General features: G+C 35.3%; 2 protein-coding genes across 4 annotated transcripts; one reads left to right on the forward strand and one right to left on the reverse strand.

The window, feature by feature from the left end:
• The first annotated feature begins 507 nt into the window (after window positions 1-507).
• Window positions 508-21,383, forward strand: LOC120628215 (death-inducer obliterator 1). 3 transcript variants are annotated; one of them, XM_039896477.1, is made up of 17 exons: window positions 508-927; window positions 2,140-2,301; window positions 2,514-4,245; window positions 4,383-4,575; window positions 4,975-5,211; window positions 5,521-5,991; window positions 7,211-7,546; window positions 7,628-7,780; window positions 8,093-8,223; window positions 8,309-8,821; window positions 9,065-9,342; window positions 10,454-10,569; window positions 11,462-11,670; window positions 13,696-13,906; window positions 18,317-18,446; window positions 19,394-19,557; window positions 20,748-21,383. In XM_039896477.1, the coding sequence occupies exons 1-17, from the start codon at window positions 795-797 to the stop codon at window positions 20,928-20,930; spliced, it is 5,352 nt and encodes a 1,783-aa protein (XP_039752411.1). In that variant the 5' UTR covers window positions 508-794; the 3' UTR covers window positions 20,931-21,383. The 3 variants fall into 3 exon arrangements, with proteins under 3 accessions (XP_039752411.1, XP_039752419.1, XP_039752427.1); XM_039896485.1 differs by having other exon boundaries at window positions 10,457-10,569; XM_039896493.1 differs by having other exon boundaries at window positions 4,975-5,004.
• A 78-nt stretch (window positions 21,384-21,461) lies between these two features.
• On the reverse strand, window positions 21,462-26,976 carry LOC120634108 (mitochondrial ribonuclease P protein 1 homolog). The gene is made up of 5 exons (XM_039904503.1): window positions 26,647-26,976; window positions 25,904-26,124; window positions 25,673-25,821; window positions 21,918-22,284; window positions 21,462-21,837 (listed from the first exon to the last, which is right to left on the reverse strand). Exons 1-5 carry the CDS (start codon window positions 26,786-26,788, stop codon window positions 21,472-21,474), a joined length of 1,245 nt encoding a protein of 414 aa, XP_039760437.1. The 5' UTR covers window positions 26,789-26,976; the 3' UTR covers window positions 21,462-21,471.
• Window positions 26,977-27,021: the final 45 nt, after the last annotated feature.

Raw genomic sequence — 27,021 nt, forward strand, 5'->3', positions numbered from 1 at the left:
ATCGATCAGTGCGCCTTGCAAACATTGTTGACATTACTATCCCACATGATGAAAATTGGGTAAAAGCTCAAAAGGAAAAAGTCCCAAAATACTTGGACCTTGCTCACGAGATTACCACCCTATGGAATGTTGAGTCTAAGTCTTAAGAAGTTTTCGCATGGTTGTTGGATCAAGGGTCGTATACTGACCGCCGGTTGCTTAGGTACTCAAAAGCTCCGCTAGGAGAAGAGGAGTTTTATTTTTATTATACATTTTTAATGGTGTTTTTTGTTTTTCTTTTATAATTCACACTGTTGAAAATTTAAAAAATAAATGTATAAAAATAAATGATATTAATAAAATAATAATAATAATGCTTTATTTAAAGGCTTGATCTTAGTGAATCTTGGTACCTATTGATTTAAAATCTGTGTTTATATTTAGTTTTGCATCTGTGTAGATGATTTTATTTATATCATTTCTGTGTATCATATATAGTCTGTATATAAGTTATTCGTCTGTGTTTTTCAAGTGCGCGTTTATTTAGTGATGAATAAAAAATATTAATTTTTGGATGAATTGTGATATAAATTTTGAACTTTAGATTGTTCGAAAGACTAATTTTAATACCATTGAGTATTGCGTATAAGTGTTACAAAATCAACACGCACCGTTTCTTGTTAGATTGATCATTGATTTCAAAATGGCGACCGGACTCTGAGTGTGTTTATAGATAGACGCGATGGCATGTGTGTTCAAAGTAGGCTAAAAATAGAGGACTTGCATAAAGCTAGTTGCATAAATTGTGATGAACAATGTCCAACACAGTGATTACTAACTATACGGACCTGAATGGGCCATCAACAAAAACTGATAGTTCGGTAGTTGTTATTGTAAACAAGGATGGATCCTTGTCAGTGGACCAAAATTTATTGGATACCCTTATGGGTAAGTGTTATTTAAAGTTTACAAACCATTTAAATACTTAGAATATGTGTGCTAACCCAAATTATTCAACAATATGTATACCCAATAAACCCAGTTGTTTTTACTCACTTAGTATCACAATTATTAGTAGAAATGGTCCAAGTAATCCATGTTTATATTAACACGCAAACAAATTCACCAGGTAGTCCAGTGTTTCAGTTAAAGTTTTTATACTACACTTGTGGGAAATATATAAACAATGAAATAAAGTGTGATGATAACTTTGCACTAATACACTAAAATACTCAAGCGGCAATTGCTGGAGAGATGTGGGTTACAATCTTGTGCATTCCAACATTTTTATATGCATTTAAAATTTTTAGTTTGATTTTTTTTAAATATTTTAAAGCTTATGCTATGAACATGAACAAGCATTTCTGTGGCTTCATTGGTGTATGAATTAACCTTAAAAGATATGTACGTGCTAAAGACTTTTCTTTAGAACTTTTAAATGGAAATTATTTTGTCATTACTTTATGCTTTTAAGCATTGCAATCTTTCAATAAGATAAATTTTTCCCATTTTTGCAATGTTTTTCATTTATGATCCTATCTTGATGCTCTTGTTGCTTGTAGCATAATGTCATATATTCCAATTATTATTGATAATTATTGATTTTCCAATATATATATATATATAAATTGGAAAATCTTTTAGTGTTGGATACTCATCAAATCTAAAAGTACTACTCTCGGAAACGTACTACTATACTCATCAAATCTTTTGTTCCTGAGATTCAAACAAACTCTTCAATTTTATAATATTATTATGTATGTTTAACAAAAGCATAAACATTTTTTTTTTGCATCAGTTGTACACTATCTCAACACTGAACTTCTTGTGAATTGCCTGTATTGTGTTATCCTTTACATCTGCACCTCTAATGAAAAAGGCTTCATTATAATAATATAAGTCAATACATATCAACACTAGGTACCTCCACCAAACTACAAAAGGGCTGTCTGAAGGTCATTAATGCACTGCAATAATCACCAAATTGTTGATTGTTGTTTTATTGATTTCATATAGTAACCTTTATTTGGTTTGCTTACATTTTTAATTAAAAAAGGAGTATTATTTCTGCCTGTTGTTTCCAACTCAAATGCTAGAATTTCATATTTAGCAATTACTATCTAAGAAAATAAGTGTATTAATTAAGTAATTATTTTTAAGGTACGGATGGATCTCAAGCAGCTGGTATAAGTGTGGTGCGAGTGGGTCATGAAGGAAAACCAGATGATGCTACTGATTCAGAAAATGAGGATGAAAAAATTCCCCATGTTACGTTGTCTGTAGACAGCTATTATGATGAGCCAGACAGCATTATAAAATATGGTAAACCTCATTCCTTTATTTTAACACATACCAATTGACTTTGTCTTCATGCTGATAGTTATGAATGAAATTGGTTGTTAAATGTTTGGTTAATCTTTTACCAACTACACTAAATTACCCAACTTATGAAATTTAATAATTAGAGTAAAAATGAAAGATTGAATTGTAATTCACGGAGTATATTTATAATATAAATTTGCTTATTGTATCAGACAGCGGAGCAGAAATGTTACAGTCCTTAAGAATAGAAACAAGGGAAAATAGCTTAGTGGGATTCCAAAATGACCATTGCTATACACCACTTAAGTCACCAAGCCAGACAATACCCCAGAGAAGTGAACAATTTAAATTTGATGACCCTGTAATCGAAATAACACATACACCACCACCAAAACCAGTTACTCCAAAAAAGATCACTATTTTAGAGCAAAAAATAATACCTAAAGGTAAAAAGATTGTCTTAAATACAACAGAGCCTTCTATTATTCTTAAAAGTAATGATATATTGACTAAGCCACTACCTGTATTTACAAAGTCTAAAGTTTTAAATGAGGTGGAAAAGCCACCTGCGGTTGAAGAAAATACAGAATCGTCATCAATTAGTTCTTCAGGCGACAGTACAGCTGATAGAGATTCAGATTCTGATTACAAAGAAACAAAGGAAAAAACAGCCACATTAAAACCAAAAAAGCCTAAATCAAAACCTAGGATATTAAAAAGTGCTACAAAAATTGTTAAGACAGATTTTAAATTAGCACCAAAGCTAAAAATTAATAAAACCATATTAAAAAAAGATATTAAAGAAAAACTTTTAAGTAAGAACCCATACTTAGAGAAGAAGCAATTGGATTTAGATAATTTGATTCCTGCTACAACAGTAACAGCAACATCAGTTACTTCTTCAGATCCAAGTAAGCTTGCACCAAAATTGACGCCGAAAGTTATTAAAAAAGATAAAAAAACGCCAGCACATATGTCAGCCCTGTTGACAGATATGACATCATTATTTTCCACACCAGATGTTATTAGGAGAGTTTCAACAGAAAATAAAGTGCCAAGCAAAACAGACAAAGAAACTGTACAATCAACTAGGAAATCTATTGATAGTAGTAAACCAGAATTCAATGAAGAAAAACCAATCTCTCAAATAGTTTCCTCGGTAACTACAGAGGAAACAAAACCACCGCAAAAAACATACCTAAGACAGATTAAAATTGGGCCCAACATTGCTGAAAAATCTAGAGGTTATGACCCAATGCCCCAACTGGATGATGCAAGCTTAGCTCAAATATTGCAGGACAATACACCACAACCAATGAAGGTAGTGCCAAGCATATCTTCTGCTAACATAATTAATAGTCCCGGATTGGCAGGTCCACTCTCCCCAACATTAGATTTACTAGCCGGTCTACAACCTGAAGAAGATGGGTTAACTGAAGATTTGCTGATGCATGTTGCTCAATTGGTAGAGAGTTCTGAAAATTTGCAAGAAGTAATAGACAAACAGGTCTTAGGCAAAGTGGAAACTCCTGCAAAAGTTCCCGAACAACAACCTTACCAACAAGCTCAGACACCTAGTAATCCTTACACATTACCAATAAAAACTGTCAAAAGTATAATTCCCCGTAAAGATCCTATAGAGATAGTTCGTAGGGATGGGAGAGTCATTACATTGCCACCTATAGAAGCACCAGCTACAAGATCATCTAAGAGGAAAAACCAGCTTGATACATCAAATACAGAAGAGAGTGCAGTTATTGCACCAACTACACCTACTTATCCAATTGTAGTAACTCCAGAACCAATAGTACAGCATATTTCCAAGCAGTACTCAAATAAGAAATTGTTAAATAAAAAGCCAGAACCTATAGTACCGGCTGCACCTGTTGAGAAAATTACTGCAGAATCACAAGAAAGTTGGAATTCAGAAGATGATCCCAATAGGTATGATATGTATTTGAAAGATTTTCCTCTGATTTAAATTTTTCAATGTTTTTTTCTTAACAACATGAAAATAAAATTTTACATAAAGTTATATTTTTATTATTATACATTCCTATTAAGTTATAAAATATTTGTAGGATATGGTGCATATGCAAGCAGCCACACAACAATAGATTTATGATATGCTGTGATGCATGTGAGGACTGGTTCCACGGAAAATGTGTAAACATCACAAAAGCCATGGGGCAACAGATGGAGGAGCAAGGGATTGAGTGGAGGTGCCCCAATTGTGTTAAGAAAACCCCTTCTGCAAAGAATATTGTTAACAAGGTAATTTCTAAATGATACTAACATATTATAATATTTAAAGAAACTCTTAACTGTATGTAATTTGGGGAGTTTGCTCTATAACATTGAAAATTATTCATATTTTCGTCAAGATTATCCAAACATAAAGTAACTTAATTATAATACCTTTTTACCTTAACATAAATAAGCAAAAGTGCTAGGTTTATTTGACTTATATGACTATACTGAGTTGAGTCTGATACATAAGTAATCCAAATTTAAGGTAGAAAAGAAATTATTTTTGGAATTTTTATATTATGCAATACTCATAGACATTGTCAAGACTTTTTGCGTAGGGCATGTCAATATGACATTATAGTAAAATGTATTTAACTGGCAGTTTTATTTGATTAATAAATAAAATAACATTTTGTGTTTTAGGTTCCCACAATGGCAAAGGATAACGCTGGAGTAAGTACTTCACAACCTGCTATCACAAAAGAATTAACCACAAAAACTACTTGCATTGTTTGTAAGAAACCTGCACGTGCTAGTAGCATTTACTGCAGCGATGCATGCATACTCAAACACGCCCAAGACTCACTCGGCAGTCAGTCTGCCTCCAAAACTGACACTTCCAGTGGCAAGCCACTTGAGAAATCAAACTCTGAATCCAGGGTAAGCAAATAATAAAACTTACTTTGTTACTAATATATTTGCTGTGCCAGGATTTTAAGTATTACTGTTTAAATATAATATATATTATAATATCAATCTAGTACCTACCAGCTGTGCTCACATATAACAAATTATTCATATTTAAAATGTCAATATTAACCGATATATTTGTATTATGTAACCTAATAAATGTTGACTGCACTATCACATAGTTAATTTCAATATGCCTAAAGGATAAAGACACAAAGGAGAGAAGGAGAAATGGTGTGGAGTGATAAAAGGTTTAAAATTGATAATTATTTCTTTTAGGTTATTGTTTATGAAAGAAAATCTGGAAGACTCCTCGCAGGACCTAATGCTCCCACAGCTGAAAACCTTAAAATTTGGCTCCAAAAGAATCCGACATTCGAAGTTGTTCGTCCTGGTACGCTGTCCGCTATCAAACCCAATGTTATACGAAAGAAACCGTCACTTGAGACAAATAAAATTCAAACTACACTCAACTTTGCAAGAATTCCTAGGAAGTCTGCCGCCGAACAGTCGCCACTTTCTCCGCAAATTAAAACTCCTCAACCCGAACCTAAAGAAAAAATGTTAAAGTCTCTGCTTCCATCGCCTAGAGAAGAAGTTAAAACAACACCAAGGCCTAAAACTCCAGTCACACCAAAACCCCAGCAGCAACAATTGTGTGAAACTCCAAAGTCTTCCAACAAAGTCGCGAGTGAACCTAAGAAACTAGTTCGCTCAACATTAAGTAGATCACAGTCATTGACAGAAAAGGTTTGTTGATCTATTTTCTAAATGTTGTTCTTGTTGTTGTTTTTCTTTATCTATAAGTATACAGACTGGGTGGTTCTACAAGGTCACAATTATTGTGATAATCCACTCCAGTAGGGTGGCCACCAAATATGTCATTTTGTTATATCAGTCTATGTTATTTAAGCAGGTTTGAAACTTTTTGAAGGTACCTTCTGGTTTTCGGCTTTAAGTAGCCCCGTTTTAGATTTAATTAAATTTGTAGATTATTAATGGATTTAATTTTGAATTAAATTTTATTATTAATGTAAAATCCATGGATCATAAAAACCAGATTTTATTTGTTTTTAAATGTCTCGAAAGTGGAGTAACTTTTTTATTTATATGGAGTATAGACTCTAAAGAGAACTAAACTATCCATTTCACAATGCTCCCTATTGAAAAGCGTAGTCCTTCTTTTAGACATGTCAAATTAGTTTGGATTTGAATAATTTAAATAAAGTTGGCATGATTTCCAAGTTTATTTAAATGAGGAAAAATAAGAATTTCCACTTGGGACTACTTTTTATACTATAAACAACGATCATAATCGCTTTGGGAAAAGTTATAATCAAATTAATTTTAGGTGATAGGAAGTTCACCGGGTTACCTAGTTAATGTTAAACTTTTGCATTTTCCCGCTACGTATCTTTTATGTTAAGTATGGATAAATAAAATAAGGCTCGTAAATCCTTATCTGAGGTTCGAAAAACTTCCGCGTCAACATGGGCTGACTCACATATAAAAATCATCGCCCATTACGTAACATTACGAAAATAAACTTTAATTGCTTAATGTTAGAGTATTTTGTTAATAAGTTTTGTCATATTCGTTTGTTTGTTTAATGTAGCTGTAACAAACACGGAGGAGGTCTCGTTCTCCATTTAGTTCTGTATCGTAAGCTCCTTTGCTATATTAGGTTAGCTAAATAGTTATATAGTTAACGTGTAAGATAACAATTATTTTTACCGCGTTAATTATTTTGTTACTATCACTTTAACATTAAACTGAATTTAATTGATTGTCAATTTGTTCCTGATGTAAAAATTGTAGTCTCTTCTTTAAAATGGGGCCGCTGGTCTATTTATGGTTTAATTTACAAAATAATAATAAACTGATTCTTGTGTAATGCGATCAACCTTGGTATGTTTACACTATGATTAAAGCAGATTTTGGCGCGCTCACGTTAATTGTTTCACCACAGCCACCGGCAGTATCGCCGTCCACTTCGAGACGAAAGGACTCTTCGGAAAGGAAACCCAGAATGAGTTCAGAGGATCCCATCCGCGATAATGTGAAGAAATCGTTACAAGAACAAATCTCAATACGAATGGCTGAAAGCGATGGTTCGAAATTCACAGAAGAGGAAATTCAACAGTTTGCGTTCGAAACTGAGCTTGAACTGCATGAACTGTTTAATCGAGATGTTGGGATGAAGTATAAAGCCAAATACAGATCGCTCATGTTCAATATTAAGGACCGTAAAAACTTGTCATTGTGGGAAAAGATTCGTAAACGTGTAATAACACCTAAGCAATTGGTATGTTTGTTTTTTATTTTTATAATGATAAGTATTTAAACGAAACAAAATGTTCTTATACAAGTGACTTCAAAATTTCAGGTAAGACTATCGCCGGAAGAATTGGCGAGTCAAGAATTAGCCGAATGGCGAGACCAACAGGAAAAACATCAATTGGAATTAATCAAGAAATCTGAAATCGATCTTTTAGCTGCGAGCAAAACATATGTATTGAAAACGCATAAGGGAGAGGAGGTAAATATAATTTGTTTATTCATCACATTTGCTCGTTACGAGAACCTTATTACATCGGTATAATCCAAGATATTAGACACGAGTGTTTTATTTCAAAATTACCGTTCTTGTGCTTTATTTGTAATCAATCACCCGATTTAGTTTAGTTTGTACCTTGCTGCTAGTTTTATGTATGAAGATGGACCACTTTTAATACCGCTTCGACTTTCAAATGCAATGTTACCAAACTAAATGTATAAATTATAACTATTAACATTTCCGATTGGATTATTTTGGTCATTCAATTTTGCAATTTTTTTTAATATTTTATAGGTAATGCAAACAAAAGAATCCGTATCAACTGAATTAGATCCAAACGTACCAGTGGAAGATTTGGTTTCAGCACTAAACGACGCCGTCGGTGATGGTTTACCACCTGATAGTACGGCCCAGACAGAAGAACCGTAAGTTTTTAATTTGTTGCCTTTTCAAAACATTGTATATATATCGAAATTATAGTTATGTACAAATTAATGGTTATATCTACAGGTCTAAAAAAGATACAGCACACAAAAAACACGGCATCGGCAAGAAAAAAGACAAACAAGAAAACGGAAACAGTTCAAAGAAGAAAGAAAAAAGAGAATTAGAAAAGAAGAAATCCCGTTCATCACGTCGAAAATCGGAACTTAAGGAAAAGGAGCGACGGTCCTCACGCAGAGCTGAAAGAAAAATAAGTCGGTCAAGGTCAAAGTCGAAAGAGAAACTCAAGACTGAAGTTACAAAGGAAAAAGCTCGCGATCGTTCACGTTCAAGACAAAGGTCCCGATCGAGAGCTAAATCGAAGAGACGGTCAAGAGAACATTCCAGGTCTAACTCAAGAAGCAGAGCCAGGTCGCGGTCATTGCGTAGATCTTCTCGTCGCTCCACATCAAAAGACAGTGTGAAGCGGAGAGTTTCGAGAGAAGAGATCTCTCGTTCTAAGCGACGACGTAGTTCCGATGAAAAGTCAAAACTTCGCTCCCGGTCGCAGGAGCCCGTATACATTAAAAGCAAAAATGAGTAAGTATCTATAGATTAATTATATATTTAAGTTATTTTTTTGATGAATGTAATGACATCTGTCGTTGAATTTTTATGAATTATATATAATTATTGGTTTAATGTAATCACTACAAGTGAAAACCACATTATAAAAACCAAACAATGAACTTGAATTTGAACAGCTGGGTAAGACAAAATCTAATTTGTATTTTAAATTCTGTTAATAGAGCAAATATAATAACATTCTCTTTCTTTGTTAAGTTCCACAGATTCAGATTCAATAGAAAGACCAAAGTCTGCCATGATGAAGGAAATACATCCCGAATACGATCCTCACGAGCCTATGATAACTTCTGCATTTTCTGAAGAGGATTTGAGGAAATCTCGTGAAGATGTGTACGATGATAGTTATAAGAATGAAGTATCTGAATATGGTAACGTTGATTATGATGCAGCGAAGTCGTTCTCAATAAACACTAATGAAGGAAATGTGACCTTATCTCCGCCTCAATATTTAGAAAAACAAGACAAAATATCTGGTAAGTCACTATTTATGCAAAACCTTCCCAGTTATAAAGGAAGCATGATTCAAATTCAAATTCAAAAATGTTTTATTACCTAGACCTTATCACAGGCACTTATGAAGCGTTAATACATATATCATGTTACTGCTAATGTTAGGTTATGATGATAACTACATTCGTTAACTTGGAACTAAAGCTAGGGGGCGCCCTAGAAGAGCAACAAACTTAGGCGGGTTTTTTTTTGGCATCACCATCTCACCTCGAATTAATAATTAGCTATGAAGTTAGAGCAATTCATACCTAAGTTTTTTATTATACATGTAATAATAGGATTTTTGTGAGCTTAAAATTTTAAACGACATTTGTTAAAGCGTTAAGACTATTTAAAAATATGTCTGGTTGCTCCTGTCTAAATCTGTTGTTGTTGTCTCTCATTAAGCTTGTAAATTCTTAATAGATAATCTTATATACAGTGGCGTGCACTTCATACATGCGCAAAAGTACTGCTTACCCTAAAATTCATATATAACTAGTATAGGACGGCCAATTGGCGCAGTTTGCAGCGACCCTGCTTTCTGAGTCCAAGGCCGTGGGTTCGATTTCCACTACTGGAAAATGTTTGTGCGATGAGCATGAATGTTTTTCAGTGTCTGAGTGTTTATATGTGTATTGCTATTTATTTATGTATATTATTCATAAAAATATTCATCAGTCATCTTAGTACCCATAACACAAGCTCCGCTTACTTTGGGGCTAGGTGGCGATGTGTGTATTGTCGTAGTATATTTATTTATATTTATAGGAGGATGGTTTTTGCCATTTTATGCAATATTCCTGCCATGTATTCCCATGCAACATTCCTGTATGCATACCCTGGTAAGAAACCTAGTGCACGCCACTGCTTATATATTCCTAAGTTGTTTATGGGAACAGTAAGAAATATCAGAGCCTTAGCAAAGGGTCGCCGGTAAGTAGGGCTAACATGCGCGCTACATTATAATTGTCTACCATTTTCTCGTCCTATTTGTATGACATAAGACAAGAAATGGCTAGACATTTTCTCGAGGCATGATACAATATCTATATATGCTGACAATATCTTGAAAACAATATTATATCTTTATAGCAGAAGCTGAGAGTGACCAAGAGCCAACAAGCACTGTGGAACATTCAGCAGCAACAGTGTGGAATGGTTGTATCAACATGGTTGATGTGGCTAGATTCTACGTAGCGGCACATGAGGTATTTGGTTGTTGTATTTTTACCCACTGTGTAGTTAAGGTGTTATATTATAAGTAAGTTGGAAATAAATAAATAAATATGCTATTGGGGGGAAAAGCCTGCATGTGTTATTATTATTTACTTATTCCAGAAAAAAAGCTGGAATAATTTTTGAAATGACATTCATGTGAACATGAATGTCATTTAGACATACTTTGAGAGTGGTTCTATAATACAATCTAGGGTTATTCAAGGGGCGGATAAACAAATTCCTTAAAAGCCGGCAACGCATCGGTGGCTCCTCTGGTGCTGCAGATGTTTATGGGCGGTGGTGATCACTTACCATCAGGTGACCCATTTGCTCGTTTGCCCGCTATTAATATGAAAAAAAAAAAAACATTTCCGCCGTGCTCCAGCAAGAAAGTCATCGGTTCCGGTTAACCTTAACACCTGATTTGAAAGTGTGAAGGTATGGATTGACGACCTTGGTGCAGCGGTGAGCGCCGTGGTTTCAAGTGAGAGAGCTCTGGTCGATCCTCGGCAGGAGCAAATTGCAAGTTAAGGCTTAGCCCGAGGAACGTTACCACCCTAAAGACGTTCTGCTAAGCGATTTAGCGCTTGGGTACGATGTCGCTTTGTAACCGGGTGTATAGGTTTTATAAAACCCAAACAGCTTAGACTGTTACCATGTTAACACTGCATCATCACTTACTAACAGGTGCGAATGCAGTCAAGAGCTAAATTGTAGTGGAATAAAAAAAATGTAACTTAAGCCCACCAGCTTATAGGAGCTTATTTGAGCAGCATAGTGGATTTTAGCTCTTGATCTCATTCTCCTATGAGGCTTGTATCCAGCTTGTATACTAATTAGAATTGATGAAGTCTGTGTTTAATTTGACAACATTTTTTTTAGGTATCCGGCAACGCTTTAGATCTTGAAGACGATCTCTCACCAGAATTGGACATAGTGGGTAGGATAAACCCCGACACAGTTTGGGACTACATCAGTAAGATGAAACGGGCTAGCAATAAGGACATAGTTATTTTAAAGCTGCAAGCTGCAAATGACGAGGAAAAAATGCAATACATTGCATTGTACAGTTACCTCAGTAGTCGTAACAGGTAAGGAAGACCAAATAACTTGGGACTAATATTTTAAAATTTTTGTCTAGTGAGAAGCTTTTTGCGTTTTGAATTAGCGTTTCGGTACGATTTCGTGTAGAAAACAATATGGGTTTCATTTATTGCACGCCTCATAAGCGATGCGTTGAGGTGGGTATTACTGTCAGTTTTCGCGAACAGTGATTCTCCAACTTAAAATGTCACTTTTTTTATTCTTCATTGCTTTTATAAGTGAATATAAAAAGACAAATGTTGAGAAAAAACAATATTTTTAACACTCATGATATTTTTAAATCTCTTTTTATTATTTAAACTAATTAAAAAAATGTTTAAAAAAGTTCTGTCTTGGACGTCAGTGTGTCTGTATGTGCGGATCCCGTATCTTGTGGTCACAATAACTAGCGAAATTCTTCACTTATAGTTGGTTTATTTTTAAAGATTTCAGTATTTTGAGGACTAGAAGCCTATTACTTTTCACGGTATAATTAGATGTAGTTTAATTATTATTTATTAAATACTTTTACAAATTTACAAATAATCTCAATTTTATTGTAATGAATGAGATGATGAGGCACTTTTTGATTTTCCAAATTTTTTTATATTAGGTAATGAATATTTTCTACTGAAGAATTTTCAGTACCAGCCCGGAGTTAGGAAACTTGCTGTGTCAAACCCCGTGCCTTGGAGAGTACATTACGGTCGGTCCTGGTTATCATCACTTGCGATATAGGCGTTAAAAGCCCATCAACCCGTATTACAGAAGCGTGGTGGGTCTATGCTCTATAACAGTTTCTGCTATGAGAGGCGAGGCCTGAGTCCAGTTGTTGGACGTTACAAGGCTGCCTATGATGCATTAGCGATAAGGCAGCCTTTTGTACCTGCGTAATATTCATCACTTCAACCGATTGACGTCCACTGCTGGACATAGTCTTCTGTAGGGCGTTCCAAACACCACGATTCTGAGCCGCTTGTCCCCGCGACTCTTTTTATGTAGTCTGTTGAAACGCAGCGTTGGTTTACCCCAAACCATGTGGAGTTTGGGGTCGACAAACGCTCCAACACCTTGGGACCCCAACGTCCATCGGTTCTCCGAGCTATGTGCCCCGCCAATTGCCACTTCGTGACTCGTCGAGCTATGTCGGTAACTCTGGTTCTTCTGCGGATCTCCACATTTATGATTTCATCACGTAGATATACGCCTAACATAGCTATTTCCATAGCTAGTGACTGTGAGCCTTCTTATAAGGCCAAAAGTTGATTCTAATTCTTGTTATCTTTTTTGTTATTTTTGGTGTGTAAAATGTATTTCATTGATACATAACTGTAATGGCCGGTACACGGCCGTTAGTAATCCACTGGCTCACTACTACACATTCACAAGTGCAGCGCACGTCCAATTAATTCATAAATATAATGGCCGGTAGTACTTACAATCCACTGGCTCGCTACTACACATTCACAAGTGCAGCGCACGTCCAATTAATTCATAAATATAATGGCCGGTAGTACTTACAATCAACTGGCTCGCTACTACACAGTAACAAGTGCAGACGCACGTCCAATTAATTCATAAATATAATGGCCGGTAGTACTTACAATCAACTGGCTCGCTACTACACAGTCACAAGTGCAGACGCACGTCCAATTAATTCATAAATATAATGGCCGGTAGTACTTACAATCCACTGGCTCGCTACTACATAGTCACAAGGGCAGACGCACGTCCAATTAATTCATAAATATAATGGCTGGTAGTACTTACAATCCACTGGCTCGCTACTACACATTCACAAGTGCAGACGCAAGTCCAATTAATTCATAAATATAACGACCGGTAGTACTTACAATCCACTGGCTCGCTACTACACAGTCACAAGTGCAGACGCACGTCCAATCCGTACCTTGTCCGTTACAAGACTAATCGATTTACAGCTACCCCCTCTGCTTTTGTACGTGAGACCAATGTATGTGCATTTATTTAATAGATACAAACGATGATCATGATATCATAAAATTAACTTCCAGGCTGGGTGTAGTAAAAGTATCAAATACGGCGACGATCAAAGACTTGTACATAGTACCGGCGCCCGCGAACACCCCACTACCGTCCGTGTTGTTGCCGCTAGACGGGCCCGGTGTCGGAGAGCTCAAGACACACCTGCTCATCGCCATCATCATTCGGCAGAGGAAGAAGCGGGCCGCCGCGTCGTTACCCAAAGATATCGTACCGGCTAAGGTCAGTTAATGCCGTGGAATCGACACGGTATATAATCATGGACGTACCCATCTTCTGGCCGTAATCTTTTTTGTCATAGATATCTACACGAAACATTAGTGATATGTTGTGAATATGTAGTATATGTAGGATAGTAGTGTGTACTGTGTAGGACAAACAGCTCCAAATAATTCGGCTTTATAGGTAGACTATTTATACTTATAATAGAACTGTAACTGTACATTGAAGATTTTTAGATTTTTTTTAGAGGGCCCTCGATTGACGCAGTGGGCAGCAACCCTGCTTTCTAAGTTCAAGGCCGTGGGTTCGATTCCCACAACTGGAAATTAGAGTAAATACTCCGAGTCTGGGCGTTTATCTGTAATTTAAGTATTTATGTAAATAATTCATAAAAATATTCAGCAGTCATCTTAGCACCCATAACACAAGCTACGCTTACTTTGGGGCTAGACGGTGATGTGTGTATTGTCGTACTATATTTATTTATTTATTACATTTTTTGCGAGATTTCCAGGAAGGAGGGGGGGAGGGGGGCTGTCTGTAGTCCAATCTGAAGTTGGAACATGTGGTTGATCAATCCTTAAGCCACACGCCTCGTTTGACTTACTTCCATCGCTTAAAGTAGGATTAAAATAACAGTTTTTGAATGAATGAATATGGTAATATTAAAATAATACTGCTATAAGCAATGGTACCAACCCACTGTGCGTTTTGCGGTTCCCGTACTATCTGTTCATAAAAGATGATATACCGAGAAGAAAAGCAAGCATGAAATTTAGTTTAAAAAATAAAATTTAGTTGCGAGTTTCAAAAGACAATATTTCTTAAGGTGGAACCATAGGTAATTACTCGTACTTATATGTTAAAATCTTAACACATTTGAATAGCATTATTAGAAGTTAACAGGTAACTAGAATATATATGTCAAAATGATTATTTACTTATAATACCATAATTTATTGGTTGTACATTGATAAACTAATTCTACAGTCGATCTCAAACCTTTTTATATAATAAACTAGCTATCCCCGCGAATTTCATTTCGCCTTAATATATTTTACATCTCAATGTCTTTATAAAGTACAATACGTAAAACTCATATTACTCCGCAACCTCCCTATAGGTAACTTCAACAGTTTTACGATTAGGTATGGACTACTTGACGTGCGCTGTCAGTTGTGTTTTGTTACTAACGAACGGCTAGATAATTATTTTGATTTTAAATTAAAAAAAATGTATTTTATTACTTATACGGGATAAACAGTATCCTATGTCCGTCTCCTGGCTCTAAGCTACCCACCCACAAATTTTCAGCCATATGGGTACAGCCGTTCTCGAGTTATAAATGGTGTAACTAACATAACTTTCTTTTATGTATATAGATATAATAAACAATATAAAAAATTGTAGCATAAAATATAAATAATCTTCAGAAACAATACTAGAACAATAATAGAAGTATGTAAATATTACCTTAAGAATTTACTACAAATAAGTATTTATTGTACACAGGTGATTGACTTCACTCTAAATTATGTCAATATTCATTAATTAATAGGGTGTATAACCTTTTATATTTGCTTTATAAAATAAAAAATGTCTACCCTAATCCTTTCCCAACACCTCATTAATAAATCCTTACGTGTATTTTTCTATATGTAAAAATTTGAATTTTGATTTTAGGATCATAACTTTTCCACAGACTTTAAGCTATAACTAGATACAACTATAACTTATATTGGTGCAATGCTTGTAAAATATTAATTTACATCTTTATTCATAAAAATATTTTTATTAGTTTGATCGAACAGAACGGAATGGTCAACATTTCGTTTTGTTTTTATATCTAAACAAAGAAAGGAACTAAGAGATTTCGTTCACGTATGTTCGTAGATAGATTATTTTTAAGTCATACTCATTTTATTAAGCACCAAGTTATATTGGTACCCATATAAGTACCTGTATAAACTGCTTACAGACGGACAGGTCTAATAACCTAGATATATAAGGTAATAGTCTGAAAAGAAGGGTGGCAGCCATTTCCCAAATATTAACTTAGATATTATTACCTTGATAGATATCACATTGAACAAAAATTACTTGGAGAGGTAAGGGACACTTTACGTACGCGCTATGCGCCGGCTTTAAGTTCAACAAAACAAGTGCCTGCCGTTGCTCGCAGAAGCTTCGAAGTACGTTAGATCGTTGTGTGTGTCATAATTCGCGTCTAGTTTCACGGAGCAAGCCACCCGAACGTCGTCTCCATTACTTCGATCTCTTGCGATCTGATCGCAAGTGCGATTGGAGTCGATGCGGCGTCGACACGACCTTCACCAAATTAAACAGTATATTCGCATGCGCACGGTGGCGAGCCTATAGCCCACATGGCTGGCCTTAGCTTGAAAAAACTTGTTAGGCGTCTTGAAAAGTGTTTACCAGATTTAAGGCCATTGCCCCCGTCTTGCCAGGGACATCAGATAAATACCCCAAGTACTTTTCAAAACTAGGTGTAAAACCTTTCACTTGGACGTTATTATGTTTATGATTACTGATGCACGGTGAAGGGGCACATCGTTTATATTATGAAAACCATTTAGTATAATTTTACAAATATAACCTAAAATAAACTAAGCTATTTAAAACTAAATAAAATCTAAAACGTCCTCGAAACCACCGCAGCGAGGCACAGTTCCTAAGATGCTGGCAGCATTGCTCCTTTGGATGGCCAAACTAATTCGTTGGCCAAGGTACCAGTGCTACCAGTGCCGAGCAGGCCAAGAGGCGTAAATATGAAAACCTGGATAGCAGCTTCATTTTTGTGCCTTTTGGAGTACAGACTTTGGGACCGTGGGGTCCGGAGGCAAGAGCCCTTTTAAAAGAATCGAAAAGGGTTATCGAGTCTTCTTATGAAAATGAAACTTAATTTGCTATACTCCGCGAAAATCAGAAGAATCTATAGGTATGGTGTAATTTATAATATCTTCAATCCTTATACTCCACACCATCCGTTCCTCCGTTCGCTCAGAAACCGGAGCATCCTCAGGAGATGTCGGGATGATCAGGGTATATAAACTCCAATGCCACGCCATATATGTAGTAACAGACCGGATGTAAATTTGAAACGCGTTATAAAGAGTGACTTAATAATTATTTCATTGTAAAGTCAACATCTCCTGAGGAAGCTCCGGTTTCGGAGCGAACGTGCGTAGCGGGTACATCACCGAAGATCTGGTAGGTGTGGAGTATAAGGATTGAAGAAATTATAAATTAAGTACACCATACAGATTCTAATTTTCGCGGAGTATAGCAAATTAAGCTTAAATTTCGTTTCGATTAAATTCCGCAAAATTACGTCTGCTTCTATCTAATATTGGCACTTTTCTTTATTTATGTAGATCTATGAATGTTAGTAATAAAATAAAAATAATTAAAAAAGCCATTTATTCTACTTCATGAAATGTATACGTTTATTTTGATAAAATAAAGATAGTATTATTATTGTTAGTATTTCATATTGTTATTATGGAACATTATTTAATAATTTATTTAATATTTATTCCTTCATTTTAATTCACATCTTATTTATAAACATTATACACAATTACAATACATAAAAGAATGCTCTAACTTATAGCATCTACACTAACAAATTTAAATTACTATTACTATGTTATTTACATTCAGGACCTTAGCAATAATATTATATAATTATAGTTAGGTCTCTGTGATTTAAGTTTTCCGTTAGGTACGGTTACGGTAAAAGTCGCCTCTTTGGCGTAGGCCTCCCCCAGCTCTCTCCATTTCTTCCTTTCCTTTGGCCTCCTTAACCGTAGTGGGCCATTGACCTGCAAAAGAACGTCCGCCCAGCGTCTCCTTGGTTTTTCCTCTTTTTCTTTTCCCATTACGTGGCACCCATTCTGTAACTATCTTTGTCCACTTATTGTTATTCATTCTACAGATGTGACCAGACCATTTAAATTTTGCAGTCTTATTTGCTGAATAACGTCGCTTACTCTCGTTTTTTTACGAATATTGATGTTTCTCTCATTTTATACAGTTTTATTCCCAGCGTGCTTCTTTCTTGAATGTTATTTATAACTTAAAATTATGTTAGTATTGTATAACTCAAAGCATCTAAGTCCATTGCACGAGCTACCATAGCTGATGACCATCCGTCCTATCATGCGCAGAATGCTGTTGCTGCTGTTCCGGAAGTACCTAAATTTTAATCGGTTAAGATTTAAAAAAAATCTAATTCGTAGAGCGTTCCATAGATGTCTTTTACGTGATGCGATCTAAATTTGTATCATTCACGTCAAGAGATATTTATGACTACCATTTTTCGGAATATTTCTATGAGATACCAAGTGTATTAATAGAAGAATAATAAGACTAATGTTTGTCCGCTAGGTGGCACGCGAGTCCCGCAAAAAGTCGTACACGCCTCCGTTGTCACCGCGACGGCGAGCCCTGCCACTACCGACCTACACCACACCCGCACTCTCCAACTCCGTTATGGATAAAATTGCTGCTTCATTAGGTAAGTAAGCTGGTGGTAAATTTGATACGTTACTTTAAGGACATATCAAGCTATGGGTCGATTGATTACCTACCTGATTGGCTGACACTATTCGTCCTGTCGGGGAACTCCTATTTGTAAGAAGACTTATCAAAGTCGAAGACGATTACTCGTATCTTATCCGCTCAGGGTTTTTGATACTATTTCTTCAACTTGAATTCAAGCCGTATTGTATAAAATCAACAGCCGTAACAATAAAATTTTTCAAATTTTAAGGTGTGTCATTATTAACCTTCATGTTAAGTAATATTACTTTAATGGTATACATTTTATACGCTCGCAATCGCAGACACGAATTGAGTTTCGAAATACTGCTATGAGATAGTAAACTAGAACTTACCAAATTTGTGTAAGCGGAACTCTCTCAGCAGAGTTGGCACGATTAACGACACTCATTAACCAACATAAGGTCTACTTTACTTTGACATTCAATCTCTTACAAGCGTGCACGTCTTATCCCATGTGTAATGAGTGTATATATGGGTCAAAGAATGGCTTCGTTTCCTCCGTCTGTCCGCAACACCTACGGTAGGCTAACCCAGTTTTGCTGGCGCGCCGGTACTCTCTATGTGTATGCAAACTAGCCGACTGAATTTATTCTCATAGTAAGGGTCATCATCATCATCATATCAACCACTCCCAAAACGAGAAGGGGCTAAGGCCGTAGACCACCACGCTGGCCTAGTGCGGATTGGTATCACCACACACCTTTTGAGAACATTATGTAGAACTCTCAGGCAAGCAGGTTTACTTACGATGTTTTCTTTCATTCGCCGTGCAAAGCAAGTGATAATTTAATTGCTGAAAAAAACGCACATTTGGAAAAGTTAAAGGTGGCGGTCTGGGATTCGAAGTCCTACCCTCTGGGTTATCACAGTAATGTAACGGCACGTATTGTTTTGTCGCAGCGGCGGCGGATGTGGAGGAGGCGTACAGCCCGGGCTCGTCGTCGGGCAGTAGTAGCGCACCGGACACGCTGCGCAACAAGATGGAGGAGCTCAACCGCCAGATCGAAGAGCAGAAACAGCAGATACTGAAGATGGCGCAGGCGGACTCCTCCGGCGGCGGAGAGGTGACCCACCTTTACATATCCATACTAACATTCATCCACAGAATTAAAAACATTCATATTCCTCATTCAGCTATTATTGTAAACCAAAATTTGTGGCTAAAAAGTGAAATATAGCCACGCGCACGTCTCTATTTACACCCGCGGAATGTTGCTAGCTCACAAACTTTTACACAAGAGTGGCTACTGACAAAATCATTTGCTGAAACTGAAACTCTTCTGGAAGTCTTAGGATCTAATTAATATGTAAAACTCTAACTCACATCACACACACACGCACATACATATACATACATACATACACCTGCAAAACAAATTTATATATGTATATATAATTTAATATAATAATTATCTTGTATAAGCAAACATATACGCGAGCACAATTACCTACGCGACGCAAACTCACACACTCAATCATCGAAACAACAATTTAAGGAGAGCACTGTCGCCTGTAATACAGGTTTTTACCTAAATCAGGGACAGTAGATTTTAAATGGCACCATTACATACATTTATTACATACACACCAATATAATTTGTGAGGCACGCATTTGTTTGTATAAATATTATAATAATTACTTTACATTTAAAAAACTGTATGTACCTACATTCTTGTGAATAAATTATTATTATTATTACATTTTATGGTAAACGTTTGGAACCATCATCATCAAATCAACAGATTGATGTACACTGCTGGACATGGGTCTTTTGTAGGGCGTTCAAAACTCCATTCTGGGCCGCTTGTATCCAGCGGCTTCACGTCACTCTTTTGATGTCGTCTGCCCACCTGGCTGGGGGTCGACCAACGCTGAGTTTAAAGTTGCCACTTAAACTAGAACTTACCAACCTTGGAAACCCAATCAATGTACATCGGTTCTATTCGTAAGAAATTATGGATAAAATGAGTTTTTTATTTAATGTTTGCATTATGGAATGTACTATTTTTTACTGTTGCCCATGTTATTCGTCCGCGTTTGTTACAATGGAAAACACACTGTGGAAACTTTAGTTTTACTGAGATATAAAGTACGCTACGTTACTCTCCGAACTTTCAATTATCTCTATGCCAAAATAATGTTTATTAGTTGCTTAGTTAGGGCGAGAAAGGATAAACAAGCAAACACTTTTTTTGAATTTATGGTATTAATTAGGATTAAACCCATATTAATTATTTGTTTCTTTTTATATAGAACGAGGCGTATTCCCCATCGCGACCGATCACTCCGCCGTCCCCAGTCGTCCCCTTAGCAGATATTGCACTACCATCAAATCTTCAAGAAATTCTTGCCACCATCAAGCAACGCTCCGAATCAAATGCAGATGTCTTATCAAGTACAGATGTCGACATGCGTACATTACCACCATTACCGTAATCTTCGTACAAACTTTCTCTTCAACAATAAATCATCTTATGCAGTACAGAATAGTAGTAGTTATAAAGTAGCTTTATTATACATTACAAAAAATACCATTACCATAATGTTATAAAAATTTCATTTTTTTTGAAATGTTCATTATTTGTGTATATGGTATTAAATAATGAAAGATTGAGAATATGCCAAGCATATTGCTGTAGTAGATACTTGGATTGAATTGTGTGCAATAGGCAGTGTAATAAGTTTTATCATAAGTATGCATGATTGTCAGCAAGTTATACACAAGTGTTATTTTTAAATTCACAATACACTTTAATATTTCCAAGTTAGGTATTTGTGTAGTATATAATTACATTATGAATTACTATGTGTCTTCATATAGAGTTGTTTCATATATTGTACAAAATTAGACTTAATACTTTTAAAATATGAATTATTGAAACCCTTTATTGTAAAGGAATAATATACATCTTTTAAACTAAGTAAAAATAAAAGTATAAAACAAAGACTTAAAATATTTTATTATCTTATTCTTTTTTTATATATTATCATCATCATACAGAGTCTTTTTTGATTTTAATTTCTTCTCAATTATCGAAAGTGAGCTATTCCTTCGAACAATTTTAGAACTTTTCAAAAAGTCCTCCCTGTTTAGAGAAGTATTCGAAAATCTCTGTTGCATGGCTAATATTTTTGTTTCCATTAGTTTCCTTCTTGGAACATGCTTTAGTGCAAACTCCCAATCACCAGTGAGTTTTAAATCCAATAAAATTGGAATCATGTGATTTATGTTTAAGTTTTTCTTTGATCCAGGTGCCCATTCTATGTACCTATCAAGAGGCAGTTTGGCCATTTTTAGGCCATCTCTCTTCGCTTTTGCCAACGATAGGGGTTCATTATTAATCTGAAAAAACAATAAAAAATATTCACCAGCAAAGAAAAAGGATTAGCAACAGAACAGGCAAAAATGAGAGTGACTTAAACCTTATCAACCATACATCCGACTATGTACACAGCATCAGGATCAAAATAAGTCAGTTCTTCTCTACAATGTGGTGTCAAATACACAAGTTTATCTTTAGGAAATAAATCTAAATAGCCTTTTGTATGAATATTCATTGGAAACCAAGGCTCATCAAGTGATGGTATATTCTTTCGTAATTGTTTCATAAATTCCCCTTTTTGTTCAACATTACACAAATGCAAATTAAAAGGGTCCTTGTGTATTCTGTTGTCACCAAATACAAATGTCATCTGTTTTGCAGCATTGACTGTTTCTCTCCAAACCATATGCTCTTCATATGAACAGTCAATAACAAGTGATTGTCCGTGGATCATAGCTGTAAGTGCCCTGGAATTTTTATCTGATATAAATACTTAAAAATTAAGTTAACTTAATAAAAAGATCATAAATAAACAATATAAAATGTTTCTTTTTTGAAATCATTAATAAAATTAATTGATAAATATTGTTTTAATTTTTTTTTAAATCTAGTTATTCGTTAAAGTAAGGGATATTATAAATCTAGAAAAGAAAGAAAAAAATATTTGGCACCCACTAATAAGGTAATTAAACCAAGCAGCATTATATTTTTTGTGAAAAATTAACTTTAGTGACAATGATAATTGTTTAGTAAAAATAAATTGTTTGTAAAACAAAATGGGAAATATAATAATAATATAATAATAATATTATAATTAATATAATATTAAAAACATACGGAGCAAATTGAACCTTAAAGTGGGCTTATAGAAATACTTTGTTGACAATTTTTTTTATTAAGTGAACAACTATAAATTCCTAAGCGATAGATATAGAGCTCAAAAAAAATGCACTACTTATATCTAAAATTAGGTTATTCTAGAACATAAATATTACTGTGCCAGGCTTTTAGCTTTTGGTTTTCTTTATTTACTTATACTTAAGATTTTGATTTCAAGATAAAAAGATTCCTAATTGCTCAATACATATTACCTTTAAAATAACAGATAGATAGAATATAAATTGGGTGTGGGATATCACCAAGTAGCAATGAAAAATATCCATCCTAACTTTTTCAAATACTATTGACCCAAGTATTTGTGTAATATTCTATTCCAAGTTATTTGTTAATATTCTAAATGACGCAGAAGTGCCAACCTGTATACGCCCAAATGGAACATCATACATTGACATGACTTTGGTAAGTGACAAGGTGTTAGCAAAGAACACGACATGGACAGTCTTAGAGGATTCTGTTTCTATGAGTGATCACAGAGCAATTATTATTGACATAGTGGAGGAGAATGTCAACGATATGCCCAGATATACACTTGGGAAAACTAATATAGAGACGTTTAACCTAAACTTTGAAGAAATGGTAAAAGGAAAAGACATAAACTCTGAAGAATGCGATAACGCACTGAAAGCAGCTTACGATAAAAGCACACCGAAAATAAGATGTGACGACAACTACAAGTTACCCTACTGGTGGACACTAGACATACAAGAAAAAATAAAGAATACCAGAGTGAGAAGAAGCAAGTTCCAGAAATGTAAGGATAAAGAGAAGAGAGAAGGTCTAAAACACGAATATAAGATCTGTAAAAATGAACTGAAGCTCACAATTATTTCTGAAAAGGCAAAAAAGTGGAATAATTTGTGCGATGAACTAGAGGTAGATATTTTTGGAGGGGCTTACAAGATCGTAAAAAATACACTCCAGCTCCCTAATCCCAAAACCAACCTTTCTCTTGAAGAAAAATGCAAAATTTTCAGTGAGATGTTTATAGTGTCCAGATGTGATGTGTTAAAAAGAGAGGAATCCGTAGAGGATGAGGATTTGGAAAATCTAAGGTTCTCTGAGGAGGATGTCACGAAAGCTGCGTATATAATTAAGATAGGAAAAGCTCCGGGCCCTGACTCATTACCACCTGAAGTAATTAAACAAGTCATAACAAAATATCCTACTTACTTTGTCCAGCTATTTACGGGCTTCTAGAGGTCGAAAGGTTCCCAGAGACCTGGAAGCTCGCTAAACTCATCCTTATCGACAAACCTAGAAAGTCACCAAGCGAAGCCAGTAAATATAGACCAATCTGCCTGATAAATGTATTAGCCAAAGTTTATGAAAGACTCTTGAATACTAGACTGATACAAGAGCTTGGCTTTAGAAAGGGAAGAACAACCACAGACGCAATAATGCAAGTCGTAAACTTGGCAAGACAGGCAAAAACAAGAAACAAATGGAACGGATTAATACTGGTTGACGTACGTAATGCGTTTAATACGGCATCATGGCTGAGAATAATAGCTAAACTTAGAATTAGGAAAATGAACAAGTACATAATAAACAGTATAATTGATTATTTAGAGCACAGAGCTATTATATTAAAGAAGGGAGTCAAAGTACAGATCGGAGGGGGTGTTCCTCAAGGATCCGTTCTTGGGCCAACCCTGTGGAACATTCTTCATGATGACATTATGTCAGTAGAAGTGCCGGAAGGGGTCAACCTGATATGCTATGCAGACGACTTAGCGGTGTCAGTGACAGCTAATAGTGCGGCTGACTTAATGAGTTAAGGAGATGAAACCCTGCATAATATAATGCTATGGATGACGCACAATCGCTTAGAAATTGCTCCACAGAAAACTGTGGCCATAATATTTAATAGGAGGCTAAGGGCAGAAAACTCCTTCAGATGCGGAAGTAAACAGGTCACTCCTGCCCCATCTGTAACATACCGGGGAGTGACCCTGGATTGCAACCTGAATTTTGGCAATCACGTAAGGATAGCTTGTGAAAAGGCTCAAAAGACTGTTAAAGCACTCTGCACAATTCTACCCAACACACGTGGACCAAGCTCAGGAAAAAGAAGGACTTTGGCACTAGCAATGCAGGCTGTAGTTATGTATGCGGCACCAATCTGGGTAACAGCCATGGATAAGGAAGTACACAGAAAGACTGTACTGTACTGTACTTGTACTGGCAAACCTCATCCCAGCCCACATCTTGGCACAGGAGAGATCAGGTACATATTGCTTAAACCTACCGGAGAAAAGATATGCGGCCAGAGAAAGGACCTTGGAGATATGGCAACAAGAATGGAACCATTCTACCAAAGGCCGATGGACGCATAGACTAATTGGGGATATAAAGGGATGGGTACATAGGAAACATGGAAATATAACGTTTAGGATGACACAGTGCTTTACAGGCCATGGGGTTTTTATGCAATACATAGCACGCATAAAGAAAAGAGTGAGTAGTGATTGCATGTATTGTGAACACCCATGTGATGATGCAGAACATACCCTGTTTCACTGCCCACGATTTGAAGAAGAAAGGGAGAATGTGAAGAAGGAAATAGGAAGTGAAATAAAGACAGAAAACCTAACCTCCATAATGCTAGAGGCATCAGAGAAATGGGAATCTATAAAAAATACATGGAAGAGATAATAAAAGTAAAGGAAAGGGACGAAAGAGAAGGAAGGTAGGACGACAACGTTAGTGGTAGGCCAAATGGCAGGTACACTAACGTTTAGAAGGCAGGAGGGGTTTTTAGTCAGTAGGAGTCCGGCACTATCCATAGGGATGTCCATGAGGATTTTCCCCTCCTAATATAAAAAAAAAAAAAAGTATTTGTGTAATAATGTTTCAATAGTTTCATAACCAAAAATTAACATTACAACATAATATATGAATCTAAACATTCAATCTTTAATTACAATGTTATCAAAAATAAAAAAAATTACTTACCTGTAATTGTCAAACATATTTATACTCTGATCACGAATGCGTAGAAACATTGATTGATGTTTTATACCATATAATACGTCATCTGGAAATTCTTTAATATATTCGGGTGGTGACTCCACCAGTTCCTTTCGTCTGGCTTCTTTTCTAGACTGATAAAAATATTATTAAGACCATGAAACTGTAACAAATGAAAATCTATTCTACCTCTTATAGGTATACAAAAGAACTTACTTTTTCATTTTCTTTTTTCTTTTCAATTTTCCATAAAAATGTTAGATAATTGGTTCTTTGTTTTCTACTTGGCATTTCCAGTAATCTCTCCCACTGATCTGAATGAATATTGTCTGGTGCACAGCGGCCATCTTGACGCATAACTTCTACCTCAAGCATCAGCACTTTTAACTTTTTCTCTAAATTGTCATTTCCTTTACATAGCTCTCTGACAATAGTGTCTAATGAAAATAACATTAAATATAAATTACATCTTAATTAAATGTGGCAGGAAAACCATACAACCAGGGATTAAAACTAAAAAGGAAACTATGGAAGAACAACTACTTTTATAAAAGTTTAAATAAAAAAACTGATTGGAAGTGTGTGTAAATTTTTTTTTGTTCACTTTGTGCAGTTGACTGAATCTAGAAATCAGGAATCACCATTATTATAATAGTCATTACAATTTAAGGGAAGGGAAGGGATTTGCAATCATTACTAATTAATACACATTAAAGTTAACATATTGGTTCCATTTTATGGAATTAGTTTACATTAATAAATAAGTAATTAAGCTTTAGTTCATGTCATTATTCAATTAAAATAGATGTATCGTACATCTCGAGTACCCAAATGCGAATGTTTTAAGTGGTTTTCCGATATGTTTGAAAATTTGAAGTTTTCCGAAATTTAGAATAATACTATTAAGTTACCACAAATAAATTGTTGTACTATAAATAATATTAGAGCTTAATTTGTACCTGACTCATCTTCAATTTTAATTTCTGTTCCGTAATACCGGGATGATTCTTGGACATTTTTTTTATTATAGCAGAAAAACATAGATTTATTTCTAATCGGTCGTCGTCCCAACTGGTATACCAATGATCTAAGGCAATGCATGATAATTTTGATATTGACGTCGTTAATGCCTAATGTTTGACTAATAAAGTTACGTTTATAATCTAGTAAAACTGCTTAAATATTTTCTTTCAGCTATACTTTATTTTGACGGTTTATTTTCTTTTGGCACCATTTAAGTTTAACCTAGGAAAAATAGATTTGAATGAGACTATCTGAAAACTGACAACATGAACGGACAACAACTGTCACCTGTCACGTGTTCGACGTGACAG

This window comes from Pararge aegeria, chromosome 2, assembly GCF_905163445.1.
Source record: "Pararge aegeria chromosome 2, ilParAegt1.1, whole genome shotgun sequence".
Classification (NCBI taxonomy): domain Eukaryota; kingdom Metazoa; phylum Arthropoda; class Insecta; order Lepidoptera; family Nymphalidae; genus Pararge; species Pararge aegeria.

Bases quoted from the DNA above. Each gene is read 5' to 3' on its own strand.
- LOC120628215 (XM_039896477.1), top strand. From the start codon at position 795: ATGTCCAACACAGTGATTACTAACTATACGGACCTGAATGGGCCATCA. The intron at 7,547-7,627 runs GTATGTTTGTTT...TCAAAATTTCAG, and splicing joins TAATAACACCTAAGCAATTG to GTAAGACTATCGCCGGAAGA. The intron at 10,570-11,461 runs GTATTTGGTTGT...CATTTTTTTTAG, and splicing joins TCTACGTAGCGGCACATGAG to GTATCCGGCAACGCTTTAGA.
- LOC120634108 (XM_039904503.1), bottom strand. From the start codon at position 26,788: ATGCATTGCCTTAGATCATTGGTATACCAGTTGGGACGACGACCGATT. The intron at 22,285-25,672 runs GTAAGTAATTTT...TAAAAATTCCAG, and splicing joins AATATGTTTGACAATTACAG to GGCACTTACAGCTATGATCC. The intron at 21,838-21,917 runs GTTTAAGTCACT...TTGTTTTTTCAG, and splicing joins TCGGATGTATGGTTGATAAG to ATTAATAATGAACCCCTATC.